The sequence below is a fragment of the Vidua macroura genome, chromosome 10 (genome assembly GCF_024509145.1).
Source record: "Vidua macroura isolate BioBank_ID:100142 chromosome 10, ASM2450914v1, whole genome shotgun sequence".
NCBI classification, from domain to species: domain Eukaryota; kingdom Metazoa; phylum Chordata; class Aves; order Passeriformes; family Viduidae; genus Vidua; species Vidua macroura.
In genome coordinates, this window is record NC_071580.1 from 25,429,853 (window position 1) to 25,456,374 (window position 26,522).

The 26,522-nt window shown below is 50.2% G+C and overlaps 1 protein-coding gene across 2 annotated transcripts in view; it reads left to right on the forward strand.

Moving 5' to 3' along the window:
* The window catches only part of GPC1 (glypican 1), a 195,012-nt gene extending 175,350 nt beyond the window's left edge, over positions 1-19,662 (forward strand). For both annotated transcript variants that reach the window (XM_053986055.1, XM_053986056.1), the window contains exons 4-9: positions 11,068-11,233; positions 13,309-13,439; positions 16,826-16,945; positions 17,398-17,531; positions 18,669-18,844; positions 19,338-19,662. In XM_053986055.1, the coding sequence (XP_053842030.1) occupies positions 11,068-11,233; positions 13,309-13,439; positions 16,826-16,945; positions 17,398-17,531; positions 18,669-18,844; positions 19,338-19,558 (948 nt within the window). In that variant the 3' untranslated portion in view covers positions 19,559-19,662. The remainder of the gene's footprint in view (positions 1-11,067; positions 11,234-13,308; positions 13,440-16,825; positions 16,946-17,397; positions 17,532-18,668; positions 18,845-19,337) is intronic.
* Positions 19,663-26,522: the final 6,860 nt, after the last annotated feature.

Consider the following 26,522-nt stretch of genomic DNA (forward strand, 5'->3'; position numbering starts at 1 on the left):
GAATTTTGCTCATCAGTCAGAAAATGAGTTATTATGACAATCTTTCCTTTGCTGGGTCTTCATTGGTTCTTGTTTCTAAATTTTAAGTTTTCCCAACGTAGTGGAGATTGATGTGAAGCAGCACCAGCTACGTAAGCAAGAAACACTCAAATAATCGATTTTAACAGCTGTTTGCATTTCCTTTTCTCAGTAGATGTTCTTAAGGCTGATTCTCATTTGAGTTTGAAACAAAATACAATTATTTTCTTTATAAGCTTTTTCACTAAATCCTGTATTTCATTTTACCAGTGGAAGTTTAAGTCAGCTATCAGTATATTTTTATTTAGCCAATACTGTGTTTCACAATATATTTCAGCCTTATTTTTTTAAACTTTTCTGTTAGTATAAGGTACATGGCAGCTTTCCTATTTACCACATGAGTAATTTTTAAACACATGGTGGGTCAGTCTGGGAACCAAATTCCAATTAAAAAGTCCTAAAAATAGATTTTTACAAATGTTTTTAATGGTCTAGTGAATGTGCTGATAGGACATATAGAAAATAATGTTTATCTAAACATGCTTTGCATTTCCAACAAGTCAATAACATAACAAAGACAGTATGGTCCTCATGTCCTTTAAGATTGCAGCCATTTTTCATACCCACTTTTTTCCACAGCTTGAAAGGACATATTTGTCTTTCAGCTTTCAGTTGCTTTTCTCATGAAGTAGGCATAAAATTGATCTCACTGAATTAAATGAAGATAAAATCTTCTCCCACCCATGAAACCACTGTGCTAAAGCATCTCAAGAGCAGTGAACTCTGGTCACATGTGCTTGGTGGGACATCTCCATCCTTTCAGTGGCTGTTCTTTTTTGAGAGCATCAGCAGCAGATACACACAACTGTAAATAACATGTTATTCATTTAAAGGATTTCACTTCTGTAAAAGTATTAAGCATTTATCTAAATTGGCTTCCTCTTGATCCTGAAAAGCCAGTGTTAGTAAGTAGATGCTACGAGAGCGTTGTTCCACGGCAGCGTCGAGTGGCAATGCCCTCATATCCCCACATTTATTTCCTTGTCACTGGCTGTTATCCCAGCTCCGGCTTTGTAGCTGTGCAGGTTTTGCATGGCAGAGATGTGAGGGTTTGTGTCTTGCAGAGTTTCCACGTGGCAGCAGGGAGCAGCAGGTCCCACAGGTGCTGGTGTCAGCAGCAGGAGGGCAGGTGGGAGGGTTCAGGAGTGCAGCTCACACAGCCAGGTACCAACTGCAGCTGCTGGAGCAGCCTGGGCTTTTCCTTGGTTTTCCTTCCTGTCATTGCAAACCACTGGTGAGGCTTTCCAAAAATGAGCTGGTCAGCACCTGTGCTGGAGGTTTGTAGTGCTGCAGACTCAGCAGCAATTCACAGGGTCCAAAAAGCCCCAGGGATCTTTTGCAGGACTGGCTGTGCTTGGGAGGGGGGCAAGGAGGACTGCAGGCCCATAGTGGGAACCTGCAGTGCTGCAGACACCCCTTCCTGTGAACCATCTGAGGCTCCAGGCTGAAATAAGCTCTTGACCTTCAGGGACTGGTCCTGCAGCAGCTCCTGTGCTGGCTGCCTTTTGCCCTTGTAGCCTCTGGCACAGCTGCCCAGACCTGCCCACGACTGGGTGACCTTGAAGGGTACTGGGACCTGCCCTTCCTTCCCAAGGGAAGTGTCACCTCTGCTGAAGTGCCTCATGTTTTCTTGCCCAGTCAACTGTCCCTGGCAGTTTGTATGTGAGACTACATGGCTGAAACCATTTTAGATCTAAGTTCCAGTCAGCCCAATTCCCCCTGCAAACCCAGGAGCTTAATATCCCTTTCCCTGACCTGGCTGTGCTCCCTGGATCATCACCCTCCCACCAGCTGCCTTTTTGCTTTAAACACCTTGGTACAGCAGCTACTGCAGCCCCACGCACCACTGCTCCTTTCCAGCACTGCTGCATGTAAGGCTAGGAGGGAATTTTTTAATAACATTGGAATTTGTTTGGATAGATTCAAATCAAGCTGGATGAGAAGCATGCAGTTTTGAATACATCCTTATGTATTTCACATATTACTTTTCAGTATTTCTATCCCTTATTATGTTTCAATCACAACCCTTCAGGGATAAAAACCCATAGGTGTCCTGAATAGAATAGAAATAATGTGGGAAAGTAGATCTATGTCTTCCATATTTACCTGGTGGTTAAAAGTCAATTGAATCTAGTTTTCAAAGGATTGAAAATTGTACCAGCTGGAAATACCTGTGTTAAATGAACAGAGCAGGAAGTGTGTGGAACAGGCAGGTGTTGGCTTGCAGTATTTTCCTCTGGAGGGAGAGGACATGACAGCAGTCTGTCTGTATGAATCTCTCTCATTTTAATACCTGAAGGCAGTTAGGTACTAGACAGGAACCTAAAGACATAGATCTTCCCAATTAGCTGTGGGTGCTGCCTGTGGAGCCATTGTCACTGCCCTCTCCAAGTGCCCTCACACTGCCTGGAGGGAGATGGGAACAAGGCTCCTCCCTGTTTTGCTGCTCCAATTTGCCTCAATTGCCCTAGCCTTCATATTTAATTCTTTTTTTCCTGAGTCTGCAGAATGGCCATTTGGCTGCTGGGCTGGCAGGGCTGGACCCAGGCAGTCTGCCTGGCCTCAGGCCCAACAGCAGCCCTGGTGTGCTGGAGCAGGGCACAGATTTGGCAGCAGCCTCCATCCTCCACATCCCTCCCGCAGCACAGCACTGAACACAGAAGGGTGACAGCAGCAGGGGCTCTGAACTGTCCTGGCATTTTCTGTGTCCTCCCTGTGCCACCAGACCCAGCAGACCACCACAGAACACTGTACCTGTGCCCTGCTTGCCCCTCATCTCTGACAGGTTTGGGAACTTGTTGGATCTTGAATGATGGGCTTGGCAAGGCCTAAACCTCACCGTGCTCCAAGGACTCGTGGCTGTGCATTTATGGGATGAAGATACAAAATAATGACTGAAGTGATTATACAATTCATTGGACTTTGAAAGAATCATATTTCTGTCAGCCCTGCAGCTGTTTCTTTTAGAGTTTCACTCTGAAAAATGGGAAAGCTTGGTTCATTTAACACACGTCAAGGTGCTAATTACATCAGGGCTGGCATAAATATGCACAAGGCAGCTGCTGACCATGTGGTAGAGGGAGCAGGGTGTCCTCTCCACAGCAGTTCCCCTGTACCAGCCAAGGGCTGTGCACACCTGCAGTTCCCACTCCTGTCACCAGAGAAACTGGGCACTGACTGCCCAGTCAGTCACATTTCCAGTATACATGTGGAGGTGCAAAGAACATTGCAGCCCTTCTGGGTTTTGATCATAACATTAGAGGGTCCCTCCATGGGGAGACTGTAAAAGTAAAATGTTTCCCAATGTGAAATGGCCACATGGCAGATAGCTCTGATCACAGAGTTGGCCAGCTCCCCTGTGAAACACAAACCTCTCCTCTGAGTGCTGGTGTGTTCTAAAAGTGAGCAAGGCTGGCTTTCTGAGCCCATTCCTGGGCTCTTGGGCATCCCACTGGAAGCTCAGGAGCACTCCTCACTGCTGGCCCGGCAGGATCAGCTCCTGTGCTTGACTTGTTTTTGTAGCTGCTGTTCTTCACATTGACAACTTTATCCCAACCGTAGGCTTGGATTTGGGGTAATTGGAGTGGCTTTGAATACCTGCCTGCATTTCCCAGCACACACAGCCTGATCTGTGGCTTGAAGAGCTGACCTGCTTTCCCTTAGACACTGCCTCAGAAAGGATTTTTCACAGCTGGCAGAACTTCCCTCTCCTGCCTTTAAAATTCCAATGAGTGAAGGTGCCAGGAATGGCTCAGCCCATGGGGCTGCTTCAGCCCCAGCCCTGGGGAGGTCTCCAGCTCTGGGTGTTCCTGCCTCCTGCTGGCTCCAGAGCATCCCTTGCTTTGGAAACCTGAATTGCCTGATGTCACTGGGTTTAACTGGTGCTTCTGGAGGTTTAGAATGGCCATTCAAACAGCAAGGCCTTCTACCTGAGACAACAGACCTGAGAGTCAGTGCAGGCACATTTTGACAGATATCTGACACATCTGGAAGTATTTTGTTTCACCCCCACCAACCCCTCATCAGACCAAAAGCACGGGTGCCAGTGCCCACCTTGGGTCTGCACTGCTCCTGGGAGATGAGAGCCAGGAAGGGAATGGGAGAGCAGCCACAGGGCAGGGACGTGGTCAGTGTGGGAAACACCAACACCACAGCACAGAGAGCTCCCTGCAGGCCACCCTCACAGTGCCTTGGGCAAGATTTTAGAGGGACTAGAGCCCACAGAGCATCACTTCTGCCAGCAGTGTTAAGGACCAGCTCAGCCTCCATCAGCTGCCCTGCCCTTGTACCTCTGACAGTCTGGGGGGGTGGGGGTGTGGCAGCACTTCCAGCAGCCTGGAGTTTTCACCCAGGCTGGCCTCACTCTCCATCCCCAAATCTCTCCACTCTACCTAACTCTGCTTCCCCTGGGAAGGAAGGCACAGATGGCTCACAGCAGCCTGGGGGGAGTGTGCAAGGAGAGAAGGGGGGTAGGAAAAATACCAGCAAGAGCTCAACTTATTTATTGGTGTTAAATGCCTTTCAGATGTACTTAAAGGCCCCTGAAGGCTGAGGAGTCCAGTCACATTGCAACTAGGCTGCAGGTTCTCATTTGCTTTTAAGCCAGGCTTCAAAAGGAGAAAGGATTTGGGGTCGGATAATTCTTTTCTTCTTTTTTTTTTTTTTTTTTTTTTTCCTTTCTTTCCTTTGTTTGAAGCCAGCACTTCAAAAGCAGCATCTGCAGCTTGGCTGCAGGCTCTGGGTGCCAGAGGAGCTGGCTATCTCCTGCTGGGCACAGAGGAGCCCTGCCACTGGCCCTGGGGTCAGTCCCTTGCCTGGAAGGCATCTGGAGCCAGGCTCTATGCCCAAGCACAGCCCAAACACACTGCTGCTCTGGATGGGGCTTAGTGCTGCCGCTGGTGGAAGGATTGTCCAGATACCTGTGGCTTCCTAAAGCTCCACTTTTCTCCAGCTCTCAGGAAGCTGGGATGGGAAAGAAGAATCATTGCTTGACCCTGTAACTGCAGGGTGTGACAGAGCTGTTCCCAGCATTAATGCCTCTTCAGCTGCAGTTCCCTGAGGCCTTCCTCTCTGCCTCCCACACTGTGGTCCTTCCAGACACCTTTTCAGGAAATAATTTACTTATATAAAGAAATGTTTTTTGGAGTGAGGAGAGTATAGCAGCTTTTAGCTTTGAGCAAGTCAGACCATCACTTTCATGGTCCTTTCGTGCCCTGATATAGCTCAGGGTATTTTTGGAGGCTTTGAGTATTTTTGAAGCACTAGACATTAGGGTAATGACAGACAATGCCTCTCCTCCTTGCCCCTCTGTTCTTCTGTGAGACCTCTCAAACAAGGTCCCAGTTCAGAAGAGTAAAATCCCTCCCAGTGTTGCAGGTTCAGCAAGGTCTGGGGTCAGGAGGAATTGCATCCCTCTTTTGCACCAAAGCTTACACTGTTAAAAATCTCTGCAGATCAGTGGATGCTGTTTGGAAAATCAGCACATAACCTGGGTAGGAGCTTCAGAACAGACCATGCTGGGGCTGAGGGAGAAGTGTTCCATGGTTCTAGAAGATGTGCTCTTGTTACCTCTGAGCATCTGTCAGTGTGCAAACATGGGTAACTTGGGCTGAACGTACAAATCACAAGTTTGATTTGTTCTTCATAGGCACAGAGGAAAGATGGGAAGGTTTTCCCCTCTGTTCTGGAGAAATCTAGCCCATTTTGGCCAGAGTGCTGCTGTGTGTCCTGTGGGCTCTGAAGGCCTGGCCATGCCCAGAGCTGTCAGCACTCAGGTGTCTCTGGCCCTCGGGTGCCTGTGCAGAGGTGTCTCATGCATTGGAGCTGAGTGCTTGCCCTGTCTGCAAGTACTTTGTCCTCCCTGTGTTTGTGCTTCAAAAAATTTATAATTGTTCTAAAGTTGTGTTTAGGTGCTGTGAAGGGTAACTTCACCCTCCTAAAGTGCAGAAGGAGAGAATTGATGACTTCCTGTTATCCTCAAGCCTCCTGTGTTTCTGTGAGCCTCTGCTTGGAAAGCATGCTAATAAAGTACATGGCAGGAGTGCTTTTTTTTTTCTTTTTTTCTTTTTTTTTTTTTTTTTTTTTTTTTTTTGTTGTTGTTGTTGTGTTTTTTTTGTTTTTTTTTTTTTTTTTTGTTAAAAGCCTTTCACACTGAATGTTTTCTAAATTGGCTGGGGGGTGGCAAGGAACCCTGTTAGTGCCTAATCCCCCAGCCCATCCTCTCAGCAAATGGCTTGTGAAAGTCATTAATTTCACTGTAATTGATTTAAATGTTGCTCAGGAGGAGGAAAAATTAAGGAAACCAATGCCACTCTGAATAGAGAATTATATGTTCTCAATTTTCTGTCAAATTATCTCCCCATATGCCTGTTCAGTGCTGGTTGCTGAGCAAACACTGTGCCAGGGAGTCACACAGCAAATCCCAGCTCACAGAATCTGTGATGAGCTCCAGCACCAGGGCAGGAGGCAGGAGAGCCTGCAAAGGTCTTTGCCTCCAGCAATTCACATCTGATTGGGTGGGTCCACCAACAACACATGGGCACATGAGGCTTTGGAAAGTGGCCATGGAAAAGCACAGAGCTGGACCTGCTGACAGCCTCCTTGAAATGGCAGTGGTTGTGGTGGAACAGGGCTTTTTATGAGGCAGCCACCTGTTCCCCTTGCATTACCTCATCGCTACTACTGTATCCCCAGCTGTAAAGTAGTTTTAATTTAAATTATTTATTGCTCACTAAGATTTGTCCCCTATTTTGGGTGTAGCTTAGAAGATAACATTTTTTCCTTATCGCTTCATCATTGGGCTTACACTTCAAAGGACTGTACCCATGGATGTCACTGTGATCAGAATAGAGTATGTGGATTTTAGCTGAGCAGTGACGTACAATCAATGTATTTTTAAGCTGAGCTTAGCTTTATTTTGCATTTTTATTTATACTTCTGACAACTGAATGAGTGCCCTGGCTCCAAGCCATATCTCTCAATAATAATGATCTTTTCTTCAGATTCTTGAAAAATGGCTTCTCCACTGTATTGTGCATGTTCTCTTAACATCTTAATGCAGTTTCTAGGTCACTGAGCTAAGAAAAGACTATAGATGCCACTAAAGCCTCCTTAAAGGAGAGCCAGCCACAGGCTGGGCCATGTTGATGGCATTTAGAGAAATCAATTTCTGTCATGTACCACCTTCACGCTGTGCCAGATCAGTTAAAGCTGGAGCAGTTTGGTCAGGTTTCACTCCATCTGCAGGACTTTTCATGCTCCTGCCCTCGGGCCACCTGTGGTGAATGGATGTTGCTTATGGATGCATCAGTTATTGCAGGTCTGTGCTGGAAAGCTGAGGGACTCCCTGCAGGTCTTAGCTGGCACCCACTGACTGTTGGGCAGGGGGGACCTCAATGCTTCAGGTTCCTGTGAAGGCTGAGGGGTGAAAGCAGAAGCACTGGGAGGTGAAGATGTCTCAGTGTGCAGGTGGGGGTCGGTCTTGCCTTTGCCAGCCTGGAGAAACTGCTTCATTCCCACTGAGGGAGTTCCTCTGGAAGGAGCTGCCTTCCAGAGGGAGGGAGGGTGTGTGTCTCCACAGCTCCAGCCCGAGTAGCTCCTCTCCCCAGCTGGCTGTGCCCAAGAGAGGCAGGACAGCTGCAGTGCTCCCCTGCTTTTGTGTTGTTGGATCCATATCCTGGGAGGGAAGCTCAGCCCCTCCAAACTGGGGCTGGGATTCCCCTGTGTGGATACAGCATTGATGAAGAAAACAAAAAAAACCTGGAAGCTAATGTCAGCAAACTATCTATGAGCACCCCAAGATGTTTGAAGGACTCTGTTCCTTAATATGCTGCAAGTGCTCCAAGGAGACGGTGCAGGATCAGGGCTGGGAGGGGTTCTGGTAGCCCCAAGTCCTCACTCTCTGCTGCCCTGTGTAGAGCAGTAGTCCATGGGCTGGGTGGAACAGTGAGAAACTGAGCTCTGGCAAAGCAAAACACAGAGAAAATAATCAGTGTGGTTCCTCTTCTTGCTCTCTTATCCTTCTTTTCCTCTCTTCACCTCTGCAGCCTGTGCCAAAGGACTGCTGCTGCCAACAGGACAGGCTGGAGTCATTCTCTGGGGAAAGGGAGTGGAGCCTGGTGTCATGCACCTGCAAAAATTAACATTTATCCTTTCTGCCAAGAGATTAGGCTGGGCACTTGACACCTGCCAGATTCAACAGAGCAATGGCTGGTGATGGATGGTCACCTGCTCTTCTTCAGAGAGAGGCTGTGGGGCAGGGAGCAGGGGCCAGGCTCCCACTCCTGCAGTGGGACACTGCACTGTCCTCCAGGAGACAAAGCCACCTTGTGAGAGTGCCAGTGCACCCTCTGGCACCCAGAAACTGAGGTGCTGAAGTACTTTTTTTTCCCCCCCACACTCTCAGGAGTTGAAACTGAGCTCAGATGCTGTTGTTGCCTGCACCCACTGCCCCAAGGCAGGTGGCAGCATCGCAGAGGAGCTGCAGGGGCATGGACACAGGCGGTGTGGCTGGTGGCAGTGTGGTTGATGACAGGCAGTGTGGCTGGTGACAGTGGCATGGAGAGGAGGACAGAAAGCATGGGGCCTTGGAGATACTTTTCTAAGCCAAAATCTGTCTCTTGCCTCTTTCAGTGCCTCCCATGGGGTCTGGCAGGGTATCAGTAGCTTTGTGTCTTTGCTGGTGGCTGTCCTCTCTGCCTGGGGGGGGTTGGCCCACACCACCTCAGGGGTGCTTCCTGCAGGCAAAAATGTGTTCCTGTTTTCCAGGCCATTTCATCTCCCTCCACTCCAAAAGTCAGTGCAGTGCAGCCAGGGATGTGTGTGGGAAAGGCAAATGATGCTCTGGTTCCCTCAGGGCTGTGGGAAGCCCCATGTTTCAGGACTTAGCTGTGCCCCGTGTCCCACTTTGTGCAGTGGGAGGTGACAGTGCCCCATGGCCACAGCAGGATGAGCAGGGATGAGCTGTTCCATGACAGCACAGGGGACAAGTTGTGTTCAGGAGCTGATGGCCTGTGCAGGCTACAAGATTGGGTTGTGAGTGTCACCGTGTCATGTTGGTGATTGCTCTGCCCGGGGAAGGGGAGGTCACAGCTCCTCTCCCATCTGCATCCCTGCTTTTTGTGTGAGTGCTCTGGTTTCAGAAGGTCTGGAGCTACAGCCTGTGCTACCATACACTGTGCTCTTACGTGGTGTCTTTTCAGGCACTATTCAGCCATGGTTATTCAAACCCTGAGGTGAAAAATAAGCTCCTCCTTTGTTTGCCTGTCCCTGCCTGTTGCACTGCCGAGGCAGTGGTGCTTGCACTGTTCCTCCTGTGAGGAAGCGTGCAGTGCCTGCCGTGTGGCAGGATAGAGCCTCCATCTCCTGGCGGCACAGCCACATGGCAGCCAGCTCTACCCGCAGGAGCTGTCCCAGGACAGGGCCCAGAGCTGGCCCAGGAAGCTGAAGGAAGCTTTGGGGTGTGGGGGGTTCCTGCCAGGCTCAGCTACAGATATATCCTCAGTCCCCTTTGGGCTGCCAGGCCAGGGAAGCAGGCTCTGTCTGGAACTTAGAAATTTTTGTCCTCATCCTGAAGAAGATTCTCACAAGGTTATTTTAGTGCATTCCTGCCCAATGAAGCCTCAGGACCATCCAGCATCTGTTTTCCAAGCTGTACTGGAAGCAAGGCACTTCCACACAGGCAGTTTCAGGAGGGGGGAAGCTTAGGGATTTTCTCCAATACAACCTCTGGTGCTGGGCTCAACATGTTCACACTCTCCCAAGGGTACCTCAGAAGGGAATCCTTCTGGAGTCCCCCAGAAGGCCACATTCAAAGTATTTTTCACAAGTAGTAAAGAGAGTTCTCAGCATTGCGGCTGCAGCTGGAGGCCCAGGGATTTTTCCTTTCAAGATTTGCTCCTTCTGTCACTTTTCTCCCCTCTGAGCTCCTTGTGAATGTCAACTATCTGGAACCAAGGGAGACTTCATACAGACATTCATTTTCTCTTTTGTAAATTATTGTTAAAGATTTACAAGGGAATTGCAAATGGATCTGAGCAAAGATGGAAAATGACCACAAAAGAGAAAAGAACAAGACAGGGGAACGTGGAGCTCTGCCAGCACCCCTGTAGGGCCTGACAGGCTGTCACTCACCCCTCAGGGCACTGCCAGCCCTTGCCCACAGCAGCTGGGGGGACACTGGCCTGTGGCTGATGGGCTGGGGGGGACACTGCTGTGCTGCTGAGGCTGTGGCCCTGCTCTCTGGGCTCTACAATCTGTGCTGGCTCTGTGCTTGCAGGACCAGGGTGGTTTAATTAAAGGTGGCAAAGCCACCTCCAGAGTCCTGCAAAGAGCCAGCTGCCCATGCAGGGCCTGTGAGCTGCTGGCACAGTGTGGCTTGGCCCAGGTCCGCCTGTGTTCCTGAAGCGCTCACAGAGAGCAATCGCTTCCCTGTGTCAAGTGCTCTCAATTGCCCATCATTTTGGAATTGTGCAAGTGTTCCCCCAGGACTATTCTCCTTTCCACAGATGCCAGCTGGGAAGGTTCTGCATCCAGGGCCTCACTGTGCATCCCCCCCAGGAAGCTGGAGGTGCAGTTTGTGTGGGACCCCTGTGTCTGCAGGACAGTGGCAGTAGACCCTTGCAGAAGGTGGTGGCACTGATGGCAGAGGCTCCAGGGGCACACATGCACTATGCCAGGGTCCAGGTTACAGCTGGTGGGTGGACTGCCTGAGATGTCCTTGTGGCCACCAGACTTGGCTGGAATGGGGATGGTGCTCACAGGTTTTTCCCAGAAGCCTGGGCTCAAACACAGCCTGAGGAACTGGCAGCTGCCCCAGAGGTCCTGTCCCTCCAACAGGGAGGAAGAGTGGGGGAAGGAGGGGCAGTGGGAGGGGAAGTACCTTTTCCTGGTCCATGTACCCAGGGGGCTGTGCTGCCTCTCAGATCACAGTAAGCTCCTTCACCCCATGCTCCTGAACAGTCTGTGCCTGACTCTGCCCTGTCCCCCCAGGTGTCCCTCAGCCACGAGTGCACCCGTGCCATCATGAAGCTGATGTACTGCCCGCACTGCCGGGGCCTGGCCAGCGTGAAGCCGTGCAACAACTACTGCCTGAACGTTGTGAAGGGCTGCCTGGCCAACCAGGCCGACCTCAACACCGAGTGGAAGTACCTGATGGGTAAGATGGCCTTTGTCTGCTGCAGCACAGCTGCCTCTCACCCTCCAACTCCCTGAGGCTGTGTTTGGCCAGTAGAGAGGACAGTGGGAGGCTCAGGGAGGTTGTTTGCTGTGGTAAAGCTCTCGGTCCTCCTTGTGCCCACACAGCATCGCCCAGCAAGCTCCTCTCTCTTTCTCACACTCTGCATGCACAGCTGGAGTGATCTGGGACCTGAGGGAGCCTTGGTGTTTGGGCTCACAGAGGACAGCACTAGAGGAGATGGCCTTGGGCTTGGCCTTGTTTTCCCTTGCCTTGGCAGCTGCTGGCTGGCCAGCAAAGCTGCCAGCTCAGCCCCAGCTGCAGCCCCCAGGCTGGCTCGGGGTTGGCATTAAGAGCAAAAGCCCCACCAAAGTCAAGGAGTGTCACCTGCCTCTCAAGGGACGCTGCAGCATGTATGGGGAAGCAGAGCAGGCACTGCCTGGAGAGGTGCCCAGGCCAGCTGTGCCACAGCTAACTGGAAATACTCTGTGGGAGCAACTGGGAGCCTGCTGCAAAGGAGGGGGAGGAATTGTCCCTTCCCCAGGGTTTCAGTGGCCCTTTGGCCTTTCTGACCAGAGCCAGCCAGCTGTTCCTGTCACTCTCTCCTGGCAGGATGACAGCCTCTCTCCTGAAACACCACTGTACAGCTTTCCTTGACTGACAGGGAAGCAATTCCATGTGCATTTTGCATTTATTCTGGCTTCCTCTTCCCAAGAGACCATGTCAAGGGGTGACGGCTAGGAGGAAATTGGAGCTTCTTTCAAATTGCAGTTTTACATTTCAGTGTCAGAGGTCACAAACTGATCAAGGATGGGAGCAAATTGTGGAGTCAAAGGCAGCAGTTCACTGGTGGTGTCCTTCCTTCACCCTTCTCCAGGCCCTTCTGTGTAGCCAGAGGTGATTTTGGTACACTAAATACAGAGTTACTCTTTCCATTTGACAAATTAGGGCAGGTCAAATTAAGGGAGATTTTTATAGTAAGTGGTTCAAATATAATTTATCACTATTTAGGAGTGCAACCTTTGATTTAGATGTCTGTATCTCAAGATTAGTGCCTCTGCAAGGCACTATTTGTCTGAAATACACAGTCTCAAAGATGACATCACAACCTCTGAGTGGCAGCAAAATTAAACTGCAAGCTCTTCCGTGTTACAGGAGATTTTATTTCCCAGAATACCAAAAAAAATTACCAAAATTTACCCCCTTATATTGAGAGCATATAGGCTGTCCTTGCTTCAGACCCAACTGGAGTGCTGAGAATTGTCTCTGGGGGTAGGCAGAGATTGGTAATTCTTTGTAAGCTGTGGGAAATGGATTTATAGAAAATTCTATGCAGTAATCCAACCATCCAAAATCCAACAGTAAGCCAAGCACAGTACTAACGCAGCCATCCAAGCAGGAGCTTCCAGGCAGGTGGGAGTGCTTGGACATCAGAGCTTTCCAAGAGGAACTGAGAGCTGAGGCACCCTCAGTCACTCCCTGTCCTGTTTACCAGTTAGTTGTGGGCATACTGGTCTGCGTCTGTACCTGTATAGCCTGATCTCACCCTGGCTGTTGTCCTTCCAGAGGTGAAGGTGAGAAGAATTACTGCTTTTCTCCCTCCTTCACTGCCACAGAAACTATTTCCCACATCCACTACCTCTGGCACTTTACTGACCCCAATTCTCCCACTTTCTCCTGGCTGCAGTGCTTTGCTGAAGACATGCACTGAGTTGGGAGGGTGAGGGCCAAGTATTGCTGTGTGTTTCTTAATTATTCTGCACCAGTTTTCTGGTTTTCCTTTCTGTATCACCCAGGGAAATGCTGGTTACTTTAGGTGAACACTCTACCCAACATGTATTTACCATTTGCAGGAGGTTCCTTTGCCACAGAGAGTGGCTTTACCTACATAAAGTAGGGAAAACAAGTGTCCACCTGGGCAGTGGTGAAAATGGAGAGGTGTCTCCCAACAAGGAGACCTGCCAAGGGCCCAGCAGCTTCTCCCACCCAGCATGAGCTGATCTTTGCCTTGGTTTGCCCAGAGTGATGATGAGAGCTGTCCCTGCCTTGTTCACCAGATTCCCTGATCGGGGTGGCCGATCGGATCGACGGACCCTACAACGTGGACACTGTGATAGGCACCATCCACATGAGGATCGCTGAAGCCATCTCTAACCTACAGGAAAACAGAGACTCAATCACAAGCAAGGTAGGAGCATGTGCCTGGGCCTGCCTGAGAACACATCATGTGCAGCTGCCAGGACCAGGCGCTCTTTTGTGCTCACTCTGCAGCTGAACTGGGAGACATGAAGAGTGAAAGACAGCAAATGCCCACTCTTTTAATGATAAATTACATTGTTTCCTACCACCCATCTGACACAGGCAAAAACCTTTGCAGGTGTTTCCAAATACTGCTCCCTGCCACATCCAGCCAGCCTCCTTTGGTTACAGGCAAAGGAGGCGGGACTGCATACACAGTGACGGAGGGGGCATGTGCCATTTGCAGTCAGGGCCTTCTGTGCTGAAGAGTTCTGATGTTTTGGCTGAGCTGAGGCATTTACACAAAGTGCACAGTCCCCAGTGACAGGAGGCAGCTGCTTTAACCTGCCTCGAGGGGATCTTCTGCAGTGGAAACACTGGGCTATCAGGTGGTATCATGGGACAGAGCTGCAATTTGGCAGTCCATCTGGAGAGTACAAACCAGGCTCTCCTGAGGCTCACCTGTCTTCCAAGAAGTATGTATCATGAAGGTCTCTTCTGTCTGTCTTCTATTTTTAGTATATTTATCCACTTAACCACAGTCGCCTCTGTAGCTGCAGGTAAGAGAAGCTTTGGGAACAAAAGCAGCCCTCCAGGGCTCCTGCCTTTTGCCCAGACACTCCCCAGGTCCTGCAGCTATCCCACAGTCAGGGCAGAGATGCAGATGAAAGAAGTGGGACAGGTTCTAACCGGGTTTTGGATAAGGGAAGGGCCAGAAGTGTTGCTTGGCAAACAGGAATTCACTGGCATACATCAAAGTATTAAAAGTCGTGTGCATCCAAGTACTGGGTTAGGTTTCTTTTCTGACATGAAAGGCAATGTTCTTTCTTCCCTCATTAGGTGAGACTGAGGCTTTCCACATAAAAGCAAGTCCCTGGTGTGGGAAAACATAGCATCATCTGCAAACAAAGATGTTTCCAAGGGGAATACAGTAAATCTGGTGAAATGAAAGGGGCTAAACAGTCTAACTGGTGTTTGATTGGAGCAACCAAACATGTTTGATAAGCTCCTCAGTATGACCTGATGACCAGGTGAATGGTGCACTCTGCTGGTGGCACAGCTAGCAGAGGACAGGAGCTGCCAAGCTCTGAGCTCTGTTTTTGAGCATGGCAAAGCCATCAGATGAAGGACGTTGTCAGCTGAGTTCAGAGCCAAGGGCATGACCCAGACCAAGGGCACTGCTGTTAAGGTAACCTCCCAGTCTGACCAGTCAGGAGGCCCTCTGGCAGCCACATTCCCACCATCAGAGGCCATCACTGCAGCCCCTGGGAGTGGCAGGTCACAACCCCCGGGTTCCCCCTTGACTTCTGCACACCGCACTCACAGACCAGGTCTCCTCGCCGGTTCCATCCCAGGTTTCCCACGGCAGTCTCAGATCTCTCCATCCATAAAGCAATTTATTCACAGCACAGTAACACAAAAATAGCTTGAGCTGGTGTTTCTGAGGACAGCAAAGGAACCCCTGGGTTTTTATCCCCTCACAGTAGAAGCATGCTCTGTGTCTGCTCACCTGGCTGCTGCCACAGGTCCCGTGCCCTTTGTTATGCAGAGGGTGGGCAGTTCACAGCCTCTGGCTCAGCACCGGAGCTGAACCTGCAGCTGCACCTGCAGCTGCACCTGAGCCACCTGCAAGGAATGCACTCCTCCACACAGTATGCCTTCTTTGAGGAGCCAGGAGTGGCCCTTGGCCCCAGTGCCACCCTCAGTCCCACGCTCTCCTGGGATCTGGGTAAAGCTCTAAAGAAGCACTTGTGGTACCGAGCCTTGTGTTCAGGGCAGCACAGAGCCCTCTCCCTGCTTCCTCACACTTCCCTTTCTCCCTGTGGTTCTCTCGGATTTCAGGCAGCAGGAGCTGTCAGAGGCTGCAAACACCTATTTGTTCTCATTATTCAGTAGACCAGTGACCCCTCAGTCTGCTGGAGCTGTTTTCTCCAGCAGTAGTTTGCATTTCTCACCTGAAGCGTTTAGAGTGGCCAGAGGTTCGCCTTGGTACCACACTGTGCTGGAGCTGCCACTGTCCTGGACACCTCCCCAGACTTTTATCTCCTGGGAAGGGGCCAGCAATAGTCCAGCAAGAAACAAGGTTTTGTTTTGTTAGAACCAAGTTGAAAATGCTCTACATGCAATTTTCAGGGTGGGTTTTTTGCACAGAGCAAACGAGACTGATGAACAAACAAATTGGCTTGGTGCTGAATTGCTGGAGTCATCAGATCCATCTGGTCAGCGGGACAGGGCACCCCAGGAGGGGCCTTTGGGGGCTGAGTGTCCCTCAGACACACAGACAGGGGACTCTTGGCCAGGTTAGCACTTGGCTGCCAGAATGCACAAGCCAGCGCATTCAGCAGGTGGCACGAGCTGTGTCAGCAGAGCTCTGCCTGTGGCCCTGCCTCCTCTGCTTTAAGGGGACACCAGGCAATAGCTTCTGGCAACCACAACAAGCTTGGAGCCCTCTTTTCAAATCAGGTGGCTTCCTTTGTGAAGGCTGGCATATTCTGACTCAAAGTGACAGTGCGAAGTGCCTCCTGACCTCTGATACTTTGTCCAGCCTGGCCCTCTGAGCTCTCCTGCCACCAGTGAGGCTCAGCTGCCCAGCCCTGGCGATCTGCATCAGAGGAGTTGCTGCCTGGACTGGTGATGCAGAGACTGGGAGAAGCAGGTGTTTCCAGGACACCCTTCATCTCACCCTAGAGGCCAGGCATGAGGATTTGTACCTTCCAAGTGCTTCTGCTGCCCTCTGGCTACAAAGCTCGCCTGGGTAGGTAGTTAGGATGATAGGAGGTACCTGCAGATAACAGATAAATCAGTTCTGCTGCCTCATTTGCCCCTGAAACATCCAACCCGACAGATTGGGGCACATCTGCTGTCCTTGAAGTGCCTTGTTGGAGGCACATTGATTTCCCAAGTGGGGGTGTTGATTGCAGGAGTCCTGGGGATAGTCCCACCTTGGTCAGTGAAGCTCCCATGCTCTGTAGTATTGAAGCCCACACCACTGATATAATGAGTGTGAGCAACTCCCATCTTTTTCTTCCCAGGATTTTATTTTCCAGTCATAAGAAGCACAGATAAAATTGCTATAAATAATTTAATATCAATATTGGCGACTCATCCAAAAACATGTGTTACTGCTGAATATTTTGCTTGATAGTGGTAACCAAAACCAGTTACAATGTGCTGAAAACACATCTGGCACTAGAAACTAAGCCAGAATCTCTGAGAATCTTGGCAATAGGAAGGATAATCATACTTAAGAAGGAAAAAACCCCATAACTGTGGAGTGTTAAATAATTAAAGGAATAGCATCGAAACATGGGATAGAGAGTTTGGTTTGTTTTTCAGGTATTCCAAGGCTGTGGAAATCCCAAAATCAGCACAAAAGGCTCCAGTAGTGAGGACAAGAAGAGACGGGGGAAGGTGACATTGGAAGCCAAATCCTCTGCACAGGCACTGGAGATGCTGGTGGGTTTGTGTCTGGAGCTGCTCCTGGGCCCTGCAGGCCGGGTCACACTGCTCTGGGGCTGCTGAGCTGCACGTCTGAAGAAGATCAGATCACCAAGTGCTGGTGTAACCCAAGCAGACCTGGTCTTCTTGCCTCTGCACAGGGTTGGGTCTATGTTGCTGCTAACCAGTTTCCCAGGGATTTGGTGCCAAACTTACCTGAAAAGGCTCCTAGTCTGATGGTCTCCTCCTGGTTGGTCTTTGGGTACTGGCACAGTCCTTGGCATGTAACCTTTAGCCTTGGGCACTTGGGTTGATGATTGGTCTTGAGGGGAAGGTTGACAATACATCCTATTTTTCATAAAAACAGATTTTGTGATGGTAAAACAGAAAATCTGCAGAATCCTTGTACTTTCCTCCACCCTGGGGCACCCCAGAGCTCTTGTGGCCCTGAGCATCCTCTTTGCTTACAGGTTTTAGATGCCAAAGGGAATCTGACAGCTCTCAAGACATACTGGATCACCCTGCCCAGCAGCCTGTGCAGCAAAAAAGTAATGGCCAGCTCAGCGTTGGATGACAGATGTTGGAACGGGATGACCAAGGGCAGGTATGGAGTGGGTCACAGTGCCAGGAGCACCAGTCTGGGCTGAGAGGAAGGGTTTGAAAAGGCACTTACATGTCATCACAGCCAGCCCTACTTGTTCAGAGTGAGCAGTCCATGCCTGTCCACAGAAATGCTGCATTTCCAGAAAACCTCGTACCTGGGAATGTCAAGCCTGGTGTCATTTTGCTGTGTGTTGAGGGTTAAGCACTGAAATGCACTCACCATGAAATAACTGTGTAGTTTTCTACTAAGGAAGCTGTTTTGTCATTCCACATGCACTCAGAAGGCAGCAAGGCTGGATTTACTACACAAGCTCCAGAGCTGCTGCAGAGAATTGCATACATATCCCTCTATCCACACCTGCTCTGAAATGCTGCTCCCTCTGAGAGGGGGCACCTGGGTGACATCAAACAGCTACAGAAGCAGTTCCTACCCCAGCCGAGGTTAAAGGATTCCTGAGGGGAGATTGGCAGCTGCTGGACATGCACCTTTCTCCTCTTCTCTCGGCAGTCATTTTGGGCTTGGCTTTGCCAGCCTGAAGTCAACACCTTCAGTTCTTCCATATTTCACATTGTTGCCAGCAGTGTCCCAGATCTGCCAGAGCAGGAGGACCAGGGCATTGTGAAGGCAGCAGTGCAGCTCTGGTTGACAGCTCCCAGCTAATCAAGCTTCCCTGGGAGCCTGTTGGTCAAACTGGGCTGGAGCTATTCAGTGGTCCCAGGGTGTCAGTCTCCACAGGATTTAACCCAGCAGGGATTAAAATGCTCCTCAGCCTCCCATATGGACAGAGATTTTCCATAGCAGAGTTTCACTGTGGGCCCATTGATACCAGCCTGAGAGCAAGCCCTCTGTCTTTCCTGAGAAAATCCCTCCCCATGCTGGGACAGGGGAGGCAAGGCCCCCCAGCCACCTCCTGCAAGCTGAGACCCCTCTGCTGGGCTCTAGCCATGGCTGCATGGCTTGGCCATCCAGAGAGCTGGACTGCCCAGCAAACACCAGCTGCAGAGGCTGTTCCATAAGTCAGTGGTACTGAGTGCAGCCTCTCTGGGGTTCACAGAGCCTGGATTATCCCTGGTGTCTGTAGGAAAAGGTGAGCTAAGCTGAGGAGGAGACATCTAAACCTTCTGCCTTCCTTCCCAGTTACCTGCCCGAAGTGATGGGGGATGGTTTGGCTAACCAGATCAACAACCCCGAGGTGGAGGTGGACATCACCAAGCCAGATATGACCATTCGCCAGCAAATCATGCAGCTCAAGATCATGACAAACCGCCTGGGCAATGCTAACATCGGCAACGATGTGGATTTCCAAGACACAAGTGAGTGTAGGACAACCAGAGAGGTTCAACAGGGGCTGAGGGGGGCCGAGCAGTCCTGCAGCCTGCACAGGTGTCCCTGCAACCTGCACAGGTGTCCCTGCAGAGGCTGCTGCTGGGCCTGGGGGCAGGGAGTGGCTATGGCAGCCTGGCTTTTGGCTTGGGGCTGCTGAGGGGCTGCTTGAGTGCAGACAGTTTGTGGGAGGGCTGGAGGTTGTGCTATTCCCAGTGCCTTATGGAAACCTGCAGGGCTGTCTCCACTCCCAGCCCTGCTGACAGGGCCATTGCTCCTGTCTGCTCCAGAGTTTCCAGCTGCTTCAGCAGCCGGTGATTAAAGCCAGCAGGAGGCCAAGTGTATCCCACGTTGAGGGATGCAGAGAGGAGGGAGTGGCCAGGGTAGGGCTGGTGGCCAGAGCTCCCCTGTTGTAGCAAGGGGAGGGCCTTGCCCGCCATAAGGAAAGCAGTCTGTGCTCACCCCATGTCTGTCTCTGCGCAGGTGACGACATGAGTGGCTCCGGGAGCGGGGACAGCTGTCCTGATGACGTCTGTGGCAAAAGACTTTCTAAGAGCCCCAGCACCAGGCAGCCAGAAACACACGCTATTCCTAAGCAGTCTGGACACGGCATCAACGGGGCCAGCAGCAGATCTTTGCCTTCTGCCTCCCTCCTCCTCCTCCTCTCGGTGGCTGTCATCGCCACGCAGCACTTGTGGCGGTAACTCACTGGCACAGCCAAGAAACAGACTGCGGCTGAGGGCTTCACTTTGCCAAAACCAACCAACCAACCAACCAAAGGACATATTTAATTCACCTTGGCAAAAAAAAAAAAAAAGGGAAAAAAAAAAAAAAAAAAAAGGAGGAGAGAAAGGTTTTCAGAAGGTTTCAGTTGTTTGCTATTTCTGGCAGTGCTCGAGCTGTTTTCTTCTTTCTAGGTCTTTCCCCAATGCTGGGCCCTTCTTTCCATACCTCACTGTTTTACTTTTGTTATTGCCACAAACTGGCTCTTGGGGCTGAAACAAGCCTTTGCAGAGGGCTCCAGGGGAACTTGGCCGAGCCCTCCGAGGGCAGCTGTGCTGCTGCCTCCAGTGGAATATGCAATTGCCCTGCCCTTGTTCCTCAGCGCGGGCCGGAGCGCCAGTGCCGCAGGCAGCGCCGGCTCCAACGCTGAGAGACTGGGATCCTCGGCACAGCTCCCGTGCTGTATTCAGGGGCTCTTTGGGTTCTTCCTCTGTGCTTCCTAGCTGGGCAGAGATGGCCCTTCACTTCCAGTGCTGTACGTAGGAGCGTGAGCAGGTTTGGTGGGCTGAACTGAAAGAGTTTGGCAGTGGCTGTTGGACCCAAAAATGCAGAACCCATCTTTTCTTTGGAAAAGTCACAAGTGGGTTTCTTGACTAGAGCTCGTAGCTGACGACAATTTGAAATGTAGGTTTCCTACATCTACGTGACTGGGAATGAGTGTTAGGGGTTGGGGTTTGGGGTACTTTTTCTTTGCATGCTAGTTGGAAAGCCATTTTTTACCCAAGTAACAATGGTCCAATTTCTACCTGCAGTGCAGTACCATTGTAGGTAACAGAGAGATGCAAATATACACAGTGGGATTCTCTGTGTGACAGACAGTTGTGCTGCCTCCTCCTTCTCTGGCCCCAGACATAGACAGGAATCCATTTTTTCTTGGTAATAAGAGAGACCAGGGACATTTTACTAACTGGAGCTTTGGGACTGGTTGTGCCCCTTCAAGCAGCTGCCTTAGAGCAGAGAGGGGCTGGTGGGGATCACCATGGGCCCTACCCAGAGCACTGGCTCAAGGCAGCACCCACCAGGGGGAATGTGAGAATAGGAAACATTTTGTTTGGGATTTCTTTTTACCTTTGGTGTTTGTTTCAGTTGTACTGTAGGTTTTTAATGGATTCCCACTTTCCCTGTTCCTTCCCCATCATCCAATTCACCTTCCCTAACCCCTGAAGGCACAGGCTGAGCCAGTGGGTCAGACACCGCCAGCAGCTCTGTTCTGGCTCAGGGGAGGGCCAGGCTCACCCTTTGCTGCCCTGTCCCACCACTCACCAGCCTTTGGGAGTTAGGGGCAGCTGCCCTAACCCCACAATGCTTGGTGGGGTGGACTCTGTGCCAGGTTTTGAGACTGGGAGTGGTGAGTGAAGTTAAAAAAGTCCTGCCGTAGCTGTAGGAGTGTCTGTGCTCGTTAGGGCTGTGTGTTTGGGGCTTCCAGAGGCTTCTGTGCCTGATGAGCAGCAAGCGTGGGCTGGAGCCGTGGGTGTAGCAGATGCTGGATACAACACAATCGCTTTGACTGCTTTGGCCAGGAGCACACACAGGTTGGGTTTGAGCTTCACAGGCTGGGGTGAGAGGGAGGGCAGAGCTGGGCCTGTCTTGCACAGCATTTGAGCATTTCTGCTCTGACTTGCCAGAGGAGATGTGCCTTTGGGCTGAGCAAACATTATGGGGTTGGGGTTTGGCTGTTTTCTAAGAAAGGGGGAAAAAAAAACCATTTTTAACATGCAGTTTCTGAAGTGTGCAATTTAAGGAAAGATGAGAATATGAGCAAGTTAATGCTGAAAGCCAGTTCATGGTGGCACTGAGGGTGCCTCAAACTAGGCAGAGATTTTTAGGCCAGCTTTGACCAGCCTCTCCAAGTCACAGTGATTAATGTCACCAAATGTGCATCCTTTCTGCATTGGCCTCACCTTCTTGAAAGGCAAAATCATACCTGATCTGGTCAGGTGTCAGAAATGAACACTGAGGTGCCGGACAATGGCTGAAGGACAGACAGTGGCCACTACACCCATCAGAACCCTGGAGAGGATAAATGTAAGCAGTGGTTTTGTCTAGATTTATTTACTTCACATGATTTTTACTGCTCTAAAGAGCTCCTATCTTTTCTTTTTGACTCTTTTAATCAGAATTGCAAATACAAATCTAACCTTCAGTTACAACAATCCCCACAACCAATCCTGCAGAAGCTTTACATCCAAAGCAAAAAAAAAAAGCCAGGGGGAGGGGGGAAGAATTAAAACATTGTATCCTCATCAAAACACAGTTGGGTTGGGGTTTTAACATATGACTACTGAGATCAATGTTTTGCTTTGCAGAATGAGAGCTTGAAAGTCACTTTGCATTTCTGTGCAATTAGTTTTTGCTGTCTGCCTGTTATCCTCAAAACCTTCTTATGGGCCCCTTCACATCTTAAAGCCAGGAATTTACTGATTATCCAGTTAGTATTTTAACAATTTAATAGCCCAAACTAGTGGTTCTATTACAAGAAAAAAAAAAAAAAACTGTTAGTGCAAATTAATAAGACAAAACCTCAAAGAAACAGTAAAATCTGTTATGCAGGGTAAACCCTTCCTAAAGCCTTCACCTCCTGGCTGGGGTTGAGCACCCACTTCCACATCCCTCCTGACCCTGAGGGTGGCAGCTTCCACCTTCCAGAAGCCAGGCCAGGGTGAGACCAGGAGAGCAGCCTGAGGTGAGGGCAGTGCAGGGGGCTCAGCCCCCTCTGTGCCCAGCCATGCTCAATGGTGGTGGTGGCCCTTCACCCGCTGGGGTTGATTTTTACATCTGTCCATGGTCAGCCTACACTGCTGCTTTTTGTTGATCCCTGGTTACTCAGTTTTTCTGTTCTCCTTTGCCCTGAAGTTGTTTCCCCAGCTGCTGCCATTAAGAGGCCTGGGGTTATGGTTGGCCATGCCACCTTCCCCAAGAGCTGAAATGGCCAAAAGCCCCCAGGACATCAACTCTAAACTAAAGCAAACTCTAATTACTGCTGACTAAACCACTGGTGTGGCTGAACAAGCTGAAATCAACCCAGGTCCAGACAAGTCCTGAGCCTGTGGTCAGGCTGGTGCAGAACCTGGGGCCTTTCAGTGCTTATAAATGACAGTTCCTGGGCTGCTGCCTGCTGGAAAACACTGTGACACACCTCCCCGTGGCTGGTGGCTGCTCTGGGTTGGTTGCATGAGGGGATCTCTGAGGAACTGGGCTGGCTGGGGAGAAACATCTGCTTCCATGTTATCAAGATGGTGATCCATCGTGTTCTGGTGTGAAAAGGCCTCGTACTTGACAGGGGTGTGGAGGGGGTAGTGGTGAAGGAAAAAAATATTTTCAAAGACCCCGTCCCTGGGAAGGGGATAAACATAAATGGTGGATTTCCAAGTGTCTCTGTCTTTCAGCCTGCTCTTTGTGCCATAATGTGTATGTTTTAAATAATGGTGAGGGTCTCAAAAGGCTTTGAGAGCACAGCTACTTCTCATTTATGAATGACAAGCTGCCTGTTGTTTTCTGGTGGGTTTAGTAGGGGCTAAGGTATAGCAGAATATCTAAAGTCCACCTTTGCTTCAAACAAGATGCATTTCTATCTGCAGGAGTAAGAATTATTTCACTTATCAGCATAGCTGGACAGTTATCTATTTCTTTCTGTTACCAAGGTACTTGTAACTCTCTTGCACTGTTTATCTAAAGTTGAAATATGTTCTTTGAATCCTTGTATAAATAAAAAGGCTGGAGACAAATCTGTATTTACAGGGCAATTATTTCTTCTCCATTTAAGCCGAGTCTGGCATTTTCTTTCTTTTTCACTTGTTAAGGCACAGATAAAGGGCCAGGGCAGGAGCCCTGAGGAATGGAACCATGTTTCAGCCACAAGTGTGTAATGGGCTGATGGCAGTGTTGGCAGTAGGGATTCACCTGCCTTCTGCACTGTTCAGAGGAGCAGCTGCTGGGTTCTGTGGATATGTGTTTGTGGCAACAAGGTGAGCCTGGGTTGAGCCATCAAAGTGAGGATCCTAAGTTGACTCTTTCTCATCTAGAAGCACAGAAAGTAATGGCATAACAGTGTAAAAAATCAGAAATGCCCTTGGTATTCTCCATTACAAAGTGTTGTGGTAATTACAGACCATGGCTTTGCACCAGTGCAGCTGTTGGACGGGCTCACAGCAAGCAAAGCGGTGAGGGGATATTTGATCTCCAGCAAATGCTTGAGACTGAACTGGTGCAGCAGAAAGGTTTGTGCTTCATCTCTATCCATTTGCAGAAGTGGGTGAATGCAGCTGTCAAGGTGACCTGTTGGAAGCTGCTCATGAAATGTCTGAGACTTGGTAACTGAAAACTCCTAAAAGTGTTTCCTTCTTGCTGGAAGCAATTATCAGCTAAATTTAATAAACTGACTGATATCCTTAAGTGAGTAGGTATTTATTTAGGCTCCTTCCTGCAGCTACAGCTATTTGCACCATGTCCACACATTTATATAAATACAGACAAGTGCAAAAATACAGGTCTTCTCCTTGAGAAATTTTGTGCACACCAGTTGCCTGCTTTGCCTCCTTGGTGTCTAATTATGACCTGAAATAACAGCCTCTTATGGCTTGGTGTTTACTAAATGAAAACATTTCTGCAGTTCATAATGTCACTGAACACTGCATGTTTGCAAATTCACTGCTGAGAGCTTGCAGGAGGTGTAGGGTGTGGTACAAGCTCAGTTCCCACTCCACTGCATCCACACATCACTGCTTCCCTAGGCATGGAAAGCTTCAAGGCTTTCAACAGCAGCGCAGCACATATTGGGAGCTCACCAAGACAGTGGGGGCAGGCACTTTGCAGGTGCATGGCAGGAGGACAGGAGACAGCCATTGTGACTGGGGCTGTTGGCACCGTACCCCAACTGGCAGTGCCATCAAGACCAGAAATACCCCAGCAAAATCTGGACCGCAGCATCAGACCCTTTCTAACCAGGGGGTGAGGCTCTTACCGTGCAGTTCAACCATCTTCTTACAGAGGCAGCAACTGGCTTCACTGCCAGAAGATGGCATTTGTGTTTAACTTATAAATTACTCTGTGTGTAGTGACAACTGCCCTGTTCCTAACTCCTCCTCTGCACAGAGACGCGGTGCAGGGCAGGCTGGTGGGAAGGGCCCACCTTTCTGGCATGAATGACCATTCTGAAGTCAGCTGCAGGCAGGGAGCCAATAAAAATCCATAGCCTCAGAGAGAGGGAGCTCAGGTGCAGCCCCAGTGGCATTTGCTGGTGCTAAAGTGACAAGAATGGTGCCCTGAGATGGTGTCACCTGGGTAACACCTGGACCAGCACTGGGATGAGCTGCAGGAGCTGGTAAACCAGTAACTCACACCAGGCTTGTCTGGCAGATCCCAGAGCAATCTGATGGGCTACTGGCACCCACACAGATCAGTTCATGGCACAGCAAGTGTGATGCAATGCAAAATCAATATCTTGGTTTTGGCATGAACTGGAGTGTGCCCATAAAGCACCACCCAGGGACTCTGCAAGGACCCAAGAAAGGCCACTGATGAGTGGAGGCAGAAGAAGGATGAGCCTCTGTCAGAGGAAGGTAGGGCAGCAGCTGGCTCTTTCCCACAACGTGGAAAACGTGTGCCTGTCCCACAAAGGAAGTCCCTGGCAGCGATTGCAGAAAGGCTCCTTGCCTGAATGCCCAGATCATGGCCTGGGAATAAGGGGTGTGCCATGGAAATGCTAAGTTGGGCAAGAGCTCCTGCCAGGGAAGGTCCAAAATCCCTGGAAAGAGTGGCTGTGGAGGAATCCAGGAGCCGTCCCCACGCTGCTGGGGTGGGCAACATCAGGGGTCACCTGTTGAGTTTTCTCCTTTCCAGCCACAGGATCCCAGCCTGAACCGAGCTTCCTGGGGCCTTGCACCAGCCACATGCCCTGAGCACAGGAAGCAAGGGGGCAGGTGAATAAGCCTTCATGTGGGAGCTGAGGCATGTGCTGGATAACAGGAGGGGACAGCATGCTCTTGTGCTTATGTGAGAGAGCCAATTCCTTTGGCCCCAGAGACAACATCTCACTGACAGGCTGCTATTGACACAAATGATGGCAGGTGCATGGTAGGTCGAGTTCTCCTTTCTCCATGGTGGAATAAAAGCTCATCCTTGTATTTCACTTCTCATTCCTTAATGGGTGGCATTGCTTTTCACACTGGTCTGTGCTCTGCTGCTGCAACAGTTCAGGTTCATTTTTGTGTCAGCAGCAAATATCAGTCAAATGCCTGAAAGCAAAGGGTTGAAGCAGCTCAGCCTCCAGGAAGCAGCTGGCACCTGCGAGCAGCCCTGCAGCACCTGCCCGGCACTGGCCAATGTGACCTTCACCTGGCTGGGTTTGGCCCATCCCCACCCATCCTGTGCAGTTCAAACCCATGTCAGCACACTCAGGTGTAAGATGCTCTCTGCCCTGGCAACACACCAGCAATTCTACTGAAGTCCAGAAAGATTAGCTCTACGCTATCTGGCCAGCCTAGTAAATCATTTTCTGGGCACTCAAAAGACGCTTTTGTTGTAGGAAAGGGGCACCGAGATGCTCTGGAAAATCACAGAATCAATCACAGGATATGCTGAGTTGGAAGGGCCCACAAAGATCATGGAGTCCTAGTCCTGGCGCTGCACAGAACATCCCCAAGAGTCACACCATGGGCCCACGAGTACTGTTCAAACACTTCTTGAGCTCTCTCAAGCTTGGCGCTGTGCCCACTGCCCCGAGGAGCCTGTTCCAGTGCCCAACTGGATCTTCCCTGGCTGAAGGACCTTTTTCTAATATCCAACCTAAACCCACCCTGACACAACTTCAGCGTTGCATCACTGCACCAACAGCACCGCCCGCAGCAGCAGCAGCATTCCCGTGCAGAGCACAGCAAGTAAGCAGCT